General features: G+C 39.1%; 1 protein-coding gene across 1 annotated transcript in view; it reads left to right on the top strand.

Annotated features, from left to right (window-relative positions):
* The window catches only part of LOC133526809 (elongation factor-like GTPase 1), a 258,647-nt gene that overhangs the window by 242,715 nt on the left and 1,907 nt on the right, over positions 1–14,025 (top strand). The window contains exon 10 of the mRNA XM_061863601.1: positions 12,729–12,913. Within this exon, the coding sequence (XP_061719585.1) occupies positions 12,729–12,913 (185 nt within the window). The remainder of the gene's footprint in view (positions 1–12,728; positions 12,914–14,025) is intronic.

Consider the following 14,025-nt stretch of genomic DNA (forward strand, 5'->3'; position numbering starts at 1 on the left):
TGATCAGGTAGATTTTCCACTTTTGGTTTATTTAATACCTAACCAGTATTAAATGAGTATTGGCAAGAAAATACTTAACCGGTAAATTTATCATCATGAATACGTTAATTCCAATAGAGAAAATAAATATCCCAATGACAAAAAAGTCTCGAGATACAGGCCGGCAGGGAACCCTATTAGATATTTTTTCCTTTATTTCATTTTCTATTCTTACGTTAGGTTTTTTACAATATGTATATAAAAGTAAAATATAAAAACGCTTACAAAACAATACAAAATATATAAACACATTATAAAAAACCTAACCTAGGGTGCCGCCAGCAGCGGGGCAAGGCCCAAGCTGCCGGTGGTCAGGGCCGCAGAGAGAGGAACCGCCGGACTATCCGCGCCGTGTCCAAGATTACCGCCTTCTGCATCTGAGCCTTGATCCAACCACCTAGCGAAATTCTCTCAAGGTGTTGGTCGAGCGACACGATGATGGTGGGTTCAAGAGCCTGAAACAGAGGCAGTATCCTTGAACGATACGCAGATAGCTGTGTTCCCCCCTCTGTAACCCCATAATAGGCGCGCATGACATTCTCATTCATCGATTGAGACCATCTCATGCGACGCACTATATCACCGGCAGCGGGAGCCGTGGGCGGGGCAGGATGTCCCGCAGGCCCCAAGCGTGCCGGCAGCGGTGGCCGTCCCCGTCGCGCAGGTGGTCGTGGCGGCGAGGGCGACGGCCCGCGCTCGTCGCTGCTCGACTCGCTGGCGTTCGCGTCAGGCGCAGTGGCATAGTCGTCGCCTGACGACGAAGACGAGGAGCTGGACGACGCGGGCGGGGGTGGTGGTCGTGCGCTTTGTTCCGCTTTCGTGCGCGATCTCGTAATCATCTTCACTATTTCAGAAAATAAAATAGTGAAAAATTATGCTTGACGCGACTGTTTTTTATTATTAACTGCTATGAGCGCTACTAAATTTAGTACTTAGTTATGCCTTGTGGATTGTAACTTATTATGTGAAATTGAGAAAATTATTGGACATTTTTCACCATCGAGTACACTTACTGGCTAATTTGCCGCCAAACCTACATGCTTTCCCAACTCGTCAGCCTCCGCAAGGTAACGTCTGCCCACTGTGCTCCAGTTATCTATATATGCGATGTCACATGCAAATATCGCACAACTATGTGTCATTATGATTGTCATCTACTTTTAGTATGCTTAGTCATCAGTTAAGTATCGATACGATTTTCAAACCTTCAAGAAAAGACCGTACTCGCATCTCAAACTTGCCAGTTGCAACCCCTATGGTGTTGCTGGTGTCCATGAGTAACGGTAATTTTAATTGCTTACCACCAGGCGATTCATCTGCTCGTTTGCCTTTTATATCTTAAAATAGGTGTTAACATAGAATGTTGAATATAGAACATATTTTCGGTTTACTTTCTCGTAGCTTTTTAATACAGGAGGATAGAAAAACAGGTACCAATAATTAGATTTAAGTACTTTAGTTTATTACCATGTGATGGGCCACTGCAAGAAGTGCCATGAATTGTGTCGACCTGGCATCGGCCTGGAGGCCGCTGAGGCTGGAACTATGGATAGTTTTCAACAACCATGTCTCCACAAAGTGGAAATCGTTCTTAAATAATAGACGGTAATAAAGACCAATGAGTCCATTTACATAGGTACCTTATTAAGAAAGGTACATATTAATAACATCAATCCGCCGAGCGCTGACAATGTCCGGGACATTTAAGATGCGTAGTGCGGTAAGTAGGCGTTACACTAAAAGTTTAAAACTATTTGACTTGACCGAGTTGATCCCAAATATTTCGTTCAAAAAGCGAATTTATCGGTATAGCCACAAGGTTCAAATTGCGATGACTATTGTAGGTAGTCGGTCATCTCACAATGAATATAAACGCAGGATATGGTCGCCGGAGGCTGCTTGCAGGGATCAACCAGTATAAGATGTTCTTCACTGCTTCTTGTTGCGTATGTAGAGCTCACACTTAGCTGGTTCCTGAGGCAATGAGGAGGATTAGAATAAGAAGCTGATCTTCCGGCCGCACTTCCCGAGACACACCTGGCTTGCCATCCTCATGATCTCGATCGTGTTAATAGGCTAGGAAATTGAACTTGAGACACATTAGACACATGTTATTACCCTTTGATTCCGGTATTATATTTTTTCTCTCTCTCACACACACACACACACTCAGAGAAGTCGGAAAATTAAACAAACAGGCTCGGAAGGTTGACCTGATAAACTTTTTGTGAAACATTCAGTTAAGTCTAGGTGGAGTAAGTGAAACCCTGGGGCAAGAGAAACACTTGTGTGTAGGGAAAATAAACAGTAAGGGATACTTAAAGATATTAAAAACTAAATTAAATGATAATAATGAAATTAAAAGTAAATTAATAAATACTTACGTAAAAGGACTTTCCTCATACGGTTTCTCTTGTCCCGAGCAAATAAACTATGTTTTGTTTAGCCCCACCTGACCTTAGGTATCAGACTTCATATGGCGACATCTAATAGAAAACATTGCTTGATGAAGCAAAACACTCGGAGCTCAAAATAAATATAATACTAGAAGCAGGCGATTCGTCTGCTCCTACATTAATAAAAATAGTGAATTATTTATTTTAAATTAACTTTACTTTCAAGTGTATTCGAATTTTAGTTATTCGATTTGTTTCCGATATGATACTTACTTCGACCAAAAACGTCACTTTTGACACTGACAGATCAGTATCATATTGGAAACAGATCGAATAGGTAACTAAAATTCAAATACGCCTGTTTGTGTGTATACCTGCTTGCAGACTTAACGACTTACAACCGAACCTTGATTGGCGCCTACTGCCAAACCCCCGCTTGCTCGATCAGATTAACATCCTTATTAGTGATTAGACTAGGCGTTCGCAAGGTTTACAGGTGCCTTATTCATATACTTTTATTATAAGCATGGTCTATTTTGAGACATCTCTATAAAAAAAAAACTGTTTATTTCATAAATAACATGCATTTTTACAAACTTAACTACTAATCTTCAATTAAAAAGATTGAAAGCACTGAGGCGTACAATAGAACTGAATATTGGTAACTATTGATTAATATGAGGTGGTGACCTCAATCTTTAGCCAAAATAACAAGACTACATTAATACGAGTATCAAGTTTCTATTTGACGGAATGGTTGACTGGTAGAGATAGAATAGATTGTACACATGGCGAACTTACCATGTGTATAATATATTTTATACAATATATTTTCGTGTAATAATGTTCAAAAATAAATATCTCCGTTTTGTTGTCGCTTCGCTTGGTGGAAACTAGTAACCCGCCGGGACCATATTATGATTACCCCTTTAATTTTAATGTTTTTCGTTTAATCTGGTCGGGAAACATTATACAATATTACCTAACATACTGATTTAAATTATCGTAACCAACATAAACAAAACACATAATATGCAATTAAAATATGAATTAGTTGGTTCGATTATGAAATTTCCCGTCATATAACATACTAACTCTGCATTTCCGGCGCAATGCATCCGGGTTGGGTGTCACTCGACCACGTGTTTATGTCGTGCGAATTATTATACATTCGATTTGTTTTAATATAAAAGATCTTCAAAATGGGCACTTGTAAAGGTAACATTCGGATTTAATACCTACTGAAAAAAATTGCGAGCCAAACTCATTGTATAATTAATAAAATAACTGATCTTAAGAAATAAAGAAATAAAATTGAATCAATATCCCAAACCGATTATGTTGTTACAAAGTGTACTGTCCGTGTAACACATAGTTCGCTGGTCCGCACAGGTTGTTCGCTGGTGGTGGTGACGACCGGTCTGGCCTAGTGGGTATTGACCCTGCCTATGAAGCCGATGGTCCCGGGTTCAAATCCTGGTAAGGGCATTTATTCGTGTGATGAGCACGGATATTTGATCCTGAGTCGTGGGTGTTTTTTAGGGTTCCGTACCCGAAGGGTCAAATGGGACCCTATTACTGAGACTCCGCTGTCCGTCCGTCCGTCCGTCCGTCTGTCACTAGGCTGTATCTCATGAACCGTGATAGTTAGCCAGTTGAAATTTGTACAGATTATGTATTTCTGTTGTCGCTATAACAACAAATACTAAAAACAGAATAAAATAAATATTTCTTTCCAATCTCGAGGTTCTCATCCAATCACCAAAGTTAAGCAACGTCGGGCGGGGTCAGTACTTGGATGGGTGACCGTTTTTATAGATAATGGTACGGAACCCTTCCTGTGCGAGTCCGACTCGCACTTGGCCGGTTTTTTATGTATTTAAGTATTTATAAATATTTATATATATATATGATTGTCTAAGTACCCTCAATCTCACAACCTCAGGGACTTAGTAAATTTATATAGTCAAAAATGTCCAATCAGCCTTCAGTTCCTACTTTTATATTATATGTATGTATGTATGTGTATGTATTTTAAAGCAACTTGAATCTTTTGTCATTTAGTCAATCGCCGCACGACTTTACAAAGCGATATTTGTTACGGATCAAATGGTTGAAAAACAAAATTGAAACTGAACTGAACGAATGCTGTCTAGAACTTTTCTCATTGAATTGCATGATCGCATCGTGATCTTTAACGCTCTTAACCGTTGCTGGAGATGTAGCGAATACTAATTATGCCGCTTTTATTAAGCCCTCCACCAAAACATACGGCCTCTGCTACTTTTTATTTAATATATAACTTCTATTTCAATTTATTATTTATTTGTGTATAGTAGTGTGACTACTTAAAAAAACACAAATCAAAATATTCATTAACATAATTTGATTTGTTCTGTTAGTATACATTGATTCAGATTTGTAAAGGGCTGGCAACATGCATGCGACATTCCTGAAGTTTCAAACATTCAAGCAGCATCCGTAGCAGCAGGCAGGCGTAGACGCTTGTTTACCACCAACGTGGTAAAATAAATAGTCTACTTCGCCATCATAAAAAAAAAGATAAACGTAATCTTTCTCTCGGTGCGGCGGAAGGGTTATGTTATTAAATCACATCCAGTTCCGATCGGACTTAATGCGCTCTTACACGCTATCTGGCAGGAAGCTGGGCAGGATGAAAATTAATGCAGAAGCAATCTGGGCGACCGAAAGATAGAACGGGACCGACGTCTAACATTATTATTTTTTATATACATACAGGCAAATGCATAAGTAACAGAGTGGGTTACTGAAAATAAGAAAAAAGATATGATTCAGATGATGCAGTAAAAGTATTATGTAATTAATATTTTTTTTGGATTGCTAGCAATTTTAAAATTATATATCGGGCATTGTTTAGATCCGGGAAATTTTTCTTAGTGGACTTTCATGATGACCACTATCAAACGTAAAAGTTATAATACATATAATAAAGACAACTTTGTCTGCGACTTTTTTTAAACTAGTATTAGGTACGAACTTACTCTACGTGTTTGGTTTTAAGCCATCTGTTTCAAAAATTAGTAAAAACAGCTCCAAGAATAAGAACCATAATTGTTAACTGGTAGATACTGTATATAAGTAACATAAGTTAGTCACAATAACGCTACGAATTTCAAAAATTGTCTCATATCCCTGTTCCAATTTGAGGTCGTCTAAAGAACCAGAATCTCTGTCCTGTTCCGTGGTTATTTAGTTTTTCTAAGCTTTCATGCAGCTCAGAAAGCCGCATGTACATTTATGTCGGTGTATACTTAGGCCTTTTGATGAGACATTGTCAGCGACGTTATTCCAAACGGTTAAGATTGATCTCGAGCCTATACATCTTAGAGCTTTTCTGATTGTATATAATCTCAATTAAACTTTATTTTTGACGGAGTGGCCTGATATAGGCCTATTTTGGAGGGTAAGTAGGACTCCCGGCTCTTTCTACTGAGTTAGAACGGGAGGAGCCTTCCCACTACACCCACACCGATGTTTCCCACAATATGCCGTTTGGGGGGCGTTCTGGGAAAAATCTACCACGAAATCTCAGTAAATCTAATATCTATCTCAATAAATGGCGCTAGTTTCTTGCCTATTGAGCTTCAACCCAACGGAACCCAGATTTCAAACCCAAAGGAAGACGTTATTGGTATTAGTCCGATATTGACGATGTTTTCTTTCTCCGGAAAGTAACTGGTAATAAGCTCAACCAAATGTGATTGGGCTTCGAACCCATGACCCAAGTTTGTTTTGTTGTCTCACGACCTACCACTAGGACTAGGCATCCATCATCCAATGTTTTTAAAGTGTCTATCTTATACATCTGAATTTACAGAACCCATCATACCCAACCATGTACCAAGAGCCCCAAGCACGGTCCAAAATTAACTCAAATATCTTCGTTCAAGTGTGACCCGTATCTGATTTTCGTAATTCCAAGGCAAAATGTATTTAGAAATGGAAGAAAAAACATACTTAACTTAATGAAGTGTTTACGAGGGAAGAATAGCTTTGCGATCCTAACGAAATAACGGTACTTTTTCTATGAAATTCAATTTCGGGAGAAAACGGTTTCCACTAACTAAATCTTAACAAATCACTTTGATTTTAATGTCTATCGCTTCAGCATAATATATTCTATGTTTGGTTTCGCTTAAAATATTTTTTTTTTGTTTTGCAAATTTGGAATAAAAGGAAAACGTATAAACCTAGTTTTTTATGGTGTCAATAACAAAATATTTAGAAGTTGAAAAACGTTTTCTCTTTTTGTATGGACGAGTACGTGCTATACTTCCTTCTTAGGTTGTGAATCATAGTTGTACTGAGGGCTTACCGCGAACCACGTTCGACGTGTTACCTCTCTGTCGCATTTGTAAACTCGTCCGTAAGTATGACAGAGAGGCAACACGTCGAACGTGGTTCACGGTAGGCCTCTGGAATATAGTTAAGTGGTTGTTCGATACATTAGTCTTGATGTCACACAGATCCTGAGGTCACACGTAACACGTATACTGGTTTTCCCGGAGCGAAAGCTCTCCTTCGCTCGGTTGTCGGTGGGAATATGAGCGTGGTCGGAAACGGCGGCTGGCGGCCAAAGGAAATGGACCACTATTTATTGACGTCAATATTCTGCCCTTCAATCACTGCCACGGTTTTTACTGGCACCTTATTTTGTGGTCAGCTAAGCTTGGGTCTGGTGCTCCCGGTCATTACTATACTAAATGATAACTGAATGTCATATTTCAATGTACAATGTTGCTAGAGATGTTGCGACTGGGTCTCTATTGTTTCCCATAAAGTTTTAAGTCATAATGTATTGTTTGCCCGCATTTTCGTTAGCCATAATTTGGTTTTTCTCAGAAACGCGTAACTTTTCAGGATTGCCATAAAACAAACTTAACCTAACCTGACCAACCTATAGGATGACCTAAGAAAATTCCTTAAAATTTAACGGTTTCAGGGTTATGACTAATGATAATAAGACTATCATTACATTATGACTGTCGATAATTATGCGAAAGAAAGGGATCCGGTTGCGGACTATTGCGAAGGAGGACATACGCGCCAATCGTCTCACAAAAGCGAATACCAAAAACCGTGCGAATAGGAGGAGAAAAAGTCGAAACGGACCCTAGGCTCCAAAGCAGGAAAAAACGCTTAGGGTAAAGGCACCAGTAGTCAGCCTTTTTACGAAATTTCTATGTTCAAGATCGTTTAAATTGCCCACTAATTGACCAATAAGGATCATTAATGTTTTTACTGTTTAAGAATTTAATAAAGTTTAGTTTTTATGAAGAATGAAACGTAATTGAGTCTTGCTTTTGGAAATATTTCATTAAATATAATGAAAGGGCCTTTTTGCCAGTAATCAGCCCCCTGTGTACCAATAGACAGCCTTTAAGTACCCAATGTCCAGCCATCCCATTCTACCGGCTGACTAGTGGGTTCCGAGTCCCGTGAATTGTGATCTCAGATATTTGATGAATTTCAATAAAATAAAATCTTAATAATGTAATTATTTAAAGGTGCTGGATTTTACAACTTACTCTTGCCTGCCTCCGCTGACTTCTGGGTTTAAGACCTTTTTAAAATTACTGCCTCAAACCCAGTAGTCGGCCAGGGGAGGCTGACTATTAGATTTTTTTCCAAAAAAGTAGAACCAATAGTCAGCCCCCTTAAAAATGTTACTTACTTCAATATGGATTTATAATTATTTTTAACGTTTTTCAGAGGTATTAAGTATTAATTATTTGAAGCAGTTCCCATTCTTTTAACAAAACATCACAATTCGGCTGCTAACGGCTTATCAAAATACCATGTGACACTCCAAAAAAAAATGGCGGATATCACTTAACCCTTCATGTCAGAAGACAGCACTTCTTTGAAGTAGTGTTGTGGTTCATGCTAGACTATTCTTGTATAAATTAATCTATTTTTCAATTGATAGTTTATCAATCTATATTTATTTAATTTATGTATAATGTCACCTACTTTTGGCATGAAAATGAGAAAAACTTTGGCAATTATAACCAAAAATAAGCAAGAAAGGCTGACCACTGTGCATGGCTGAGCACTGGTGCCTTTACCCAATATGCTAAAAAGATAAGACAGAGACTCTTTCAAACCTCATGCAGACTTTCAAAATCCATCTGATCTCAGTAGCTCGGTAATTCCGTAAATCTATATTATTACAATAGGTCAAGCAGAAATCACGAATGGTACAATTCCTGCGTCAAAATATAAATATCTACGTTCTAATCTGTTCCTAACGTATAAACCGTACACTTTGGGTACCCGCGAATGCAACTTAAAAATTCACAGTAAGAAAGTAATGATCCCTAATCACTGTCCTCTTCTAATTAGGTCTACATAAAAACAGCATTATAACATAAACGCGAGTCCCGTTAGGCATAATCGGCCGTGATAGACGGATGTCCTCCGCGCCGTTACCGGGATATAGGCCGCAACGGTGCCGGCTGCTGGAACATGTCATTATGAATGCTTGCTATTTGAACGTGTCCGTGGGCATAGATATCCCAAAAGAGTAACGTGTTTAGGAATTGAAAAACTGTAATTATAATCGTTTTAAAAGACACAAACGCTCCAAGTTACTTTCAATTCTAATGCTTTAAAAGAATAAATTACCTTCAGTACCTAGTCACTTAATAGTAGTTTATATGACTGCTACATAATAAAAGGCATTAAAATACACGAGTATGGGTTTAAGAAACGAACGAAGTGAGTTTCTTAGAAGGATCACAGTAGTGTTTTAATACCTAATTATGTACAGTTACATACACTATTTTATCTATACACATATTATAAACTTTAAAAATTTGTTTAGAGAGCAAGTAAAGTGACTGAATTTGAAAAAACAATAGGATATTTTTATTGGATATATGTGTCACGAAACATCGCCAATTAATCATCAACTTAGAATTTAGAAAATGATGATAATTTTAAGTCAATTCTATAAAAACTACCTACATACATTCAAGTAACTTAACAGCTGCTTGCATATACACACATGCCCATATCTGCAACTCATTGACACCGCCACCACGCGCATACCAGCTCTCATACTTGCAACATTGTATATTTTTCACTGCCCTGTTTTGAAAAATAAACTTCATCTTATATCTCACAAGGTGGACTTTTATAGAACTAAATTCATTCAGATACGTCGATGAAAAGGTGAGCGTAGTGTATTAAATACTTGTTTTCCCGCGTCGATCGCCGCGTGGTGATTGGCCATTCATAAAGTAGTGCTGAATGAACCGCAGGAAGCGGGTGTCGTGGAGCGAGGCAAATTGCGCGCAGCCTCTGCTTACGTCACCTCCCATTACGTGGATTGGGAGAAATGTCTCGAGTTTTAAAAGATGAGTCTGAAATTAGAAATAACTCGGTTGAATTTTTACCAGTAGATACAGTACATGAGTACACACACACACACACAGTACAGTAGTAGTTTTAACATTAGGTACTGTTTGGGGTTTCCAAACAGTTGGTACGAGTACTAAGCGTCAAAAGTGTGTAAAAAGACACTTCTGGAATGTCCCTTCTTTCGATAAATTTCGGTGCATTTTGTGTTTTTGTAAGGATGTTCCTGTTGTCCGCTAAGGGGTGAGACGATTGTCAGTTATTACTTTTAAAGGAACCTATCTAGTTATATTGCAATAATGGATTGTTCCACTTTACTAAGAATATGAAACAGAACCCAGAGTACCTAATACAGTTTTCTGTAAGTAACTATCTAACAACATGTATAACATATTTTCAGTGCTGTATAAAATGAAATAAACAACTATATATAACAGGAAAGGTAGAATCGGTCAAAAGAAGAAAGAAATTTCGTAGGTTGTTGTTTCGCGTGTGTTTGGTAGATATGTTAGTATGTAAGTGTTCCAGTGTCATCGGTGCCCAACATTCCGTCGATCGTCTCGTCCGTCGCCCGCGTTGTAACCGCACTCGTTTGTTTTTGCCGGTAACCTCAAATACGTGCCCAAATCATAGACTAGACGAGATACCCTACTTTATGTCTCAACTTTCGGTGTGTTGTGATTTGTAGGTATTATGTACCTAATACTTATAATCCGTCTTACATGGCATCTAAAGTCCGTTCACGCAAAGTTTGCACCGTCTTAGCAGTGACAATGTATGAGAGCGCCATACTTGACGGAGCACTTGGCGTAAAAACGTAGTTTAAAGGGTTGACCGTCAATTGCATTTTTTTTTTTCAGAAACAGGATCATGCGCTTTAGAGTCAGACCAAGATAAGTTGGTAGCGATGTTGATAGCCCAGACAGTACAAGTCTTATTTTAAACGTCAAACATCTATGAAATTATAACGTGTACTGTGTAGTTAACACTTTCACAGGGGCTATCAAAATCGTTACCAACTTAGCGTGGTTCGACTCTATTGAGCTTTACTTACGACCTTCCACCTTTTGTATAAATTTAAATAAGGGTTCAGCTGCGGAAATATAACTCGGGTTCGTTTTAGTTAGAATGAAGACAACTTACAATTTTTTTTAAAGAAACGTAAAATTTATACTTTGTAATTTCGGACTTTTAGGAGTCTGAGGATATTTCCTGGTGAAAACTGCCTATTTGTTGACACACCTATGCAATGGAGTAGTTTATATTAATAAAACTGCTGAGTAATTTCGTTAATTACCTACTTGGATGATTAAAAAAATGCCTATCAAAAGTTTACATAAGAATTATTTGCCCATATTGTTAGCATTCGAACGGACTATTGCCAAAGCTTTTAACAGCATTCCCCATTGATTGTTTATGAAAACGGGCGCATTGTGAACATTCCACGACACGTTAATTTTCCCAGAGACGTGACCTATTGAACCGGATGCTGGCCGTGACCGGAAGCCCCCCTTGCATCTCAAAATGACCGCGACGAATCTTAGGCGGAGAACACACGGTACGATGGGCCACTGAGCAGGCACCGTAGCGAGCCGTGCCCAATTTTTTTGTGCAGAATATTGTAGCCTCGGGTCATTATTTTTTTGGTGTAAATCGCATGTTCTTCGCGTTTTTCGGTACTAAATGAAGTTGGATCTTTACCGTGTCTTTTACCTATAAGAAGTAAACAAAAAAAAAAATAGTGCGGCTCCTTAGCTCGTTTTAGTATGGAGGTATGGTCTTATCCGGCAGAAAGCACGAAGCTTGGCATACATATATTATAGCTTTTAGGTTTACAAGAATAAAAAGAAGTAGAAATACGCCGAGAAGTTGTTTCCCTCCCCCCCCTCTCCCACTTCTATATCCCTATTTTTAGTTTTTATCAATGTTCATGAAAACTGTGAAAGCTACAATAAAAATGTCTAGGAGTAATTAGCGATTTTGAATAGTATGAAAAAAGAAACGACTAATCTGTACTAAAAAGGGATAACGCATGGAACAAGCATTAACACATTGTATTCAAACTTTTAAAATCCAAATTTAATATTTTTTTTAAAACAGAATTTTAGTATTTGTTATTTGTATATATCTTTATCATATCTTTTGTGTAATTCGACAATTAGAGACTGTATACATCTCTAATAATGTATCTAATATTTAATTGGTTCCATATTTTTAATTGTATATTGTTATTTATTGTAAAGATTTGACATGTTAAAGTGCCCCTGGGCCTATTTGCTGAATAAATGTTTGTTTGTTTGTCCCTTAACCAGTCAACCCAGTAAATCCTTGTATACGTATTAAAGGCAACACGATTACAAAACAGTGAAACTATTTTGAGTTGATCAAAATTATGAGAAGCTCGAACGGTGATCACAGTGGAGTTCGGCAAGGCACTGCCCCGTGTGTTCTGCCCTTAAAAGAGCCGAGGAATTTTTCTACGCGACTGCACTCCGAATATTTGGTCAAGACTCGGGCCCACGGAGCAAACTTTTTTGGGTGCTCGTTTTTTTTTCTCACCGCTTCCTGTCGACTTCACGGATTGCGGATACGAGGTTTTTACGCCACTTGACAGTTACAAAAATAGTTGGAAAGATGGCTTTTTAGATATTTATGACGTCTTTTTTACTGAAAGCGATTTTACATGTTCTATTCATGTGTTCGGTTTTGTAGGAAATCAAAGCTGCTTATTGTAAAAAAATATCAATTTCAATCCTTGTCTTCACATATCGTCCTTTTCTGTCGCTATTGGTCGCAATGTTCAAGTAGTCATTATACGCTGCGTAAAGCGGACACTAGCGACCAAGGGCCTAAGACAAATCAATATTAATGAATGCTTCTTGTTCTCAGGAAAACTTTACGCGGCGTTGGGACGTCGCGGCGGGCGCGTCGTAGGAAGCGACCTGCAGACCGGCTCTGCATCTTTCCGCGTCCAAGCCCTGATGCCCGTGGCTGAGAGCTTCAAGTTCGCCCTGGAGCTCAGGACGCACACCTCGGGCCTGGCAGCGCCACAGCTGCTTTTCAGCCATTGGGAAGTAAGTACCTACCTAGATACTCTGCAGACTGGGTCCGCCTTCTTCCGCGTCCATATGACGCCCGGGACTCTCTGGTCTCGTGGCCCTTGGTCCCGTGTTCTCTGCCGGCCTGCCTGCAGCTCAACTGTTGTTCAGCCATTGGTTCAGCTACTCGTAAATTATACCTAAATACCCTATGCCTACGTATATTATAAGAGTATAGTAACGCCCGTACTTACATTTGAGTTCACGTTGTATTTAACTGATATTTTTATTATATAGCATGTCATGAATGTAGGTATTTGACACTGCGCAACGCCGATTTTACCACCTCGTTTTGTTCATTGTAAGGCTAATAATTACGGAAGCAAGTTATTGCTCATCCTAATCCGCCAGGCGTTTTTATGTATGCACTGATGTGATACCACCGATTGATCTTTGAAATACCTGCTACCCGAGGACTGGCAAATTATTTTTGTGTTATGTCGTATAATATAATATTACGATATAAAAGTGGAGACTGAGCTAGATAGCAAAAAACTCACAGGGAAGTCTGACCATGGGATTCTAGTTGACCACTGTTACCTGTTATATATAGCTATGGCATGACTCTATTGCATAGTACTAACTAAGATTTATTCTGTCTACCCTATATTATGTCGCTGTCATCTTTAATTTGGCTGCAATCCAATAAGTTAGATACCTACTCAGGGGCAGCCTTTGGGGGTGGCGAACGGGGCAACCGCCCGGGGCCTCGCGCAGCAGGCTGAGTGTTAATGTCCAGGCTATGCTCTCCTGAAGCTTGGTCTTGCATGGAAACGCCATAAACGCTCCTCGATCGGACGGTTGGGCCTTCGGCCGTTTGTCCGATTCCAAGCTCTGATCTCTCATAGCTCGACCTTTGGCCTCACACAACCTCGTCGTGCTCGGTCTTAGGCCTTGCGTTTCAAAACACTTGGCCATTGGTTTTTGTTTCGGCCTTAGGCCACGCATACATGCGATGCAGGAAAGTAGTAGGTCTTAATGAAACACTAAGCCAAGCTTGTCTTTCGGTCTCGCTTACATTTGGCCATTGATTCAATTCCAAATTATGTTCTTCTGCAGCTCGGCTTCAGACTCGCAAGACTCTGAAC

This window comes from Cydia pomonella, chromosome 17, assembly GCF_033807575.1.
Source record: "Cydia pomonella isolate Wapato2018A chromosome 17, ilCydPomo1, whole genome shotgun sequence".
Classification (NCBI taxonomy): Eukaryota; Metazoa; Arthropoda; class Insecta; order Lepidoptera; family Tortricidae; genus Cydia; species Cydia pomonella.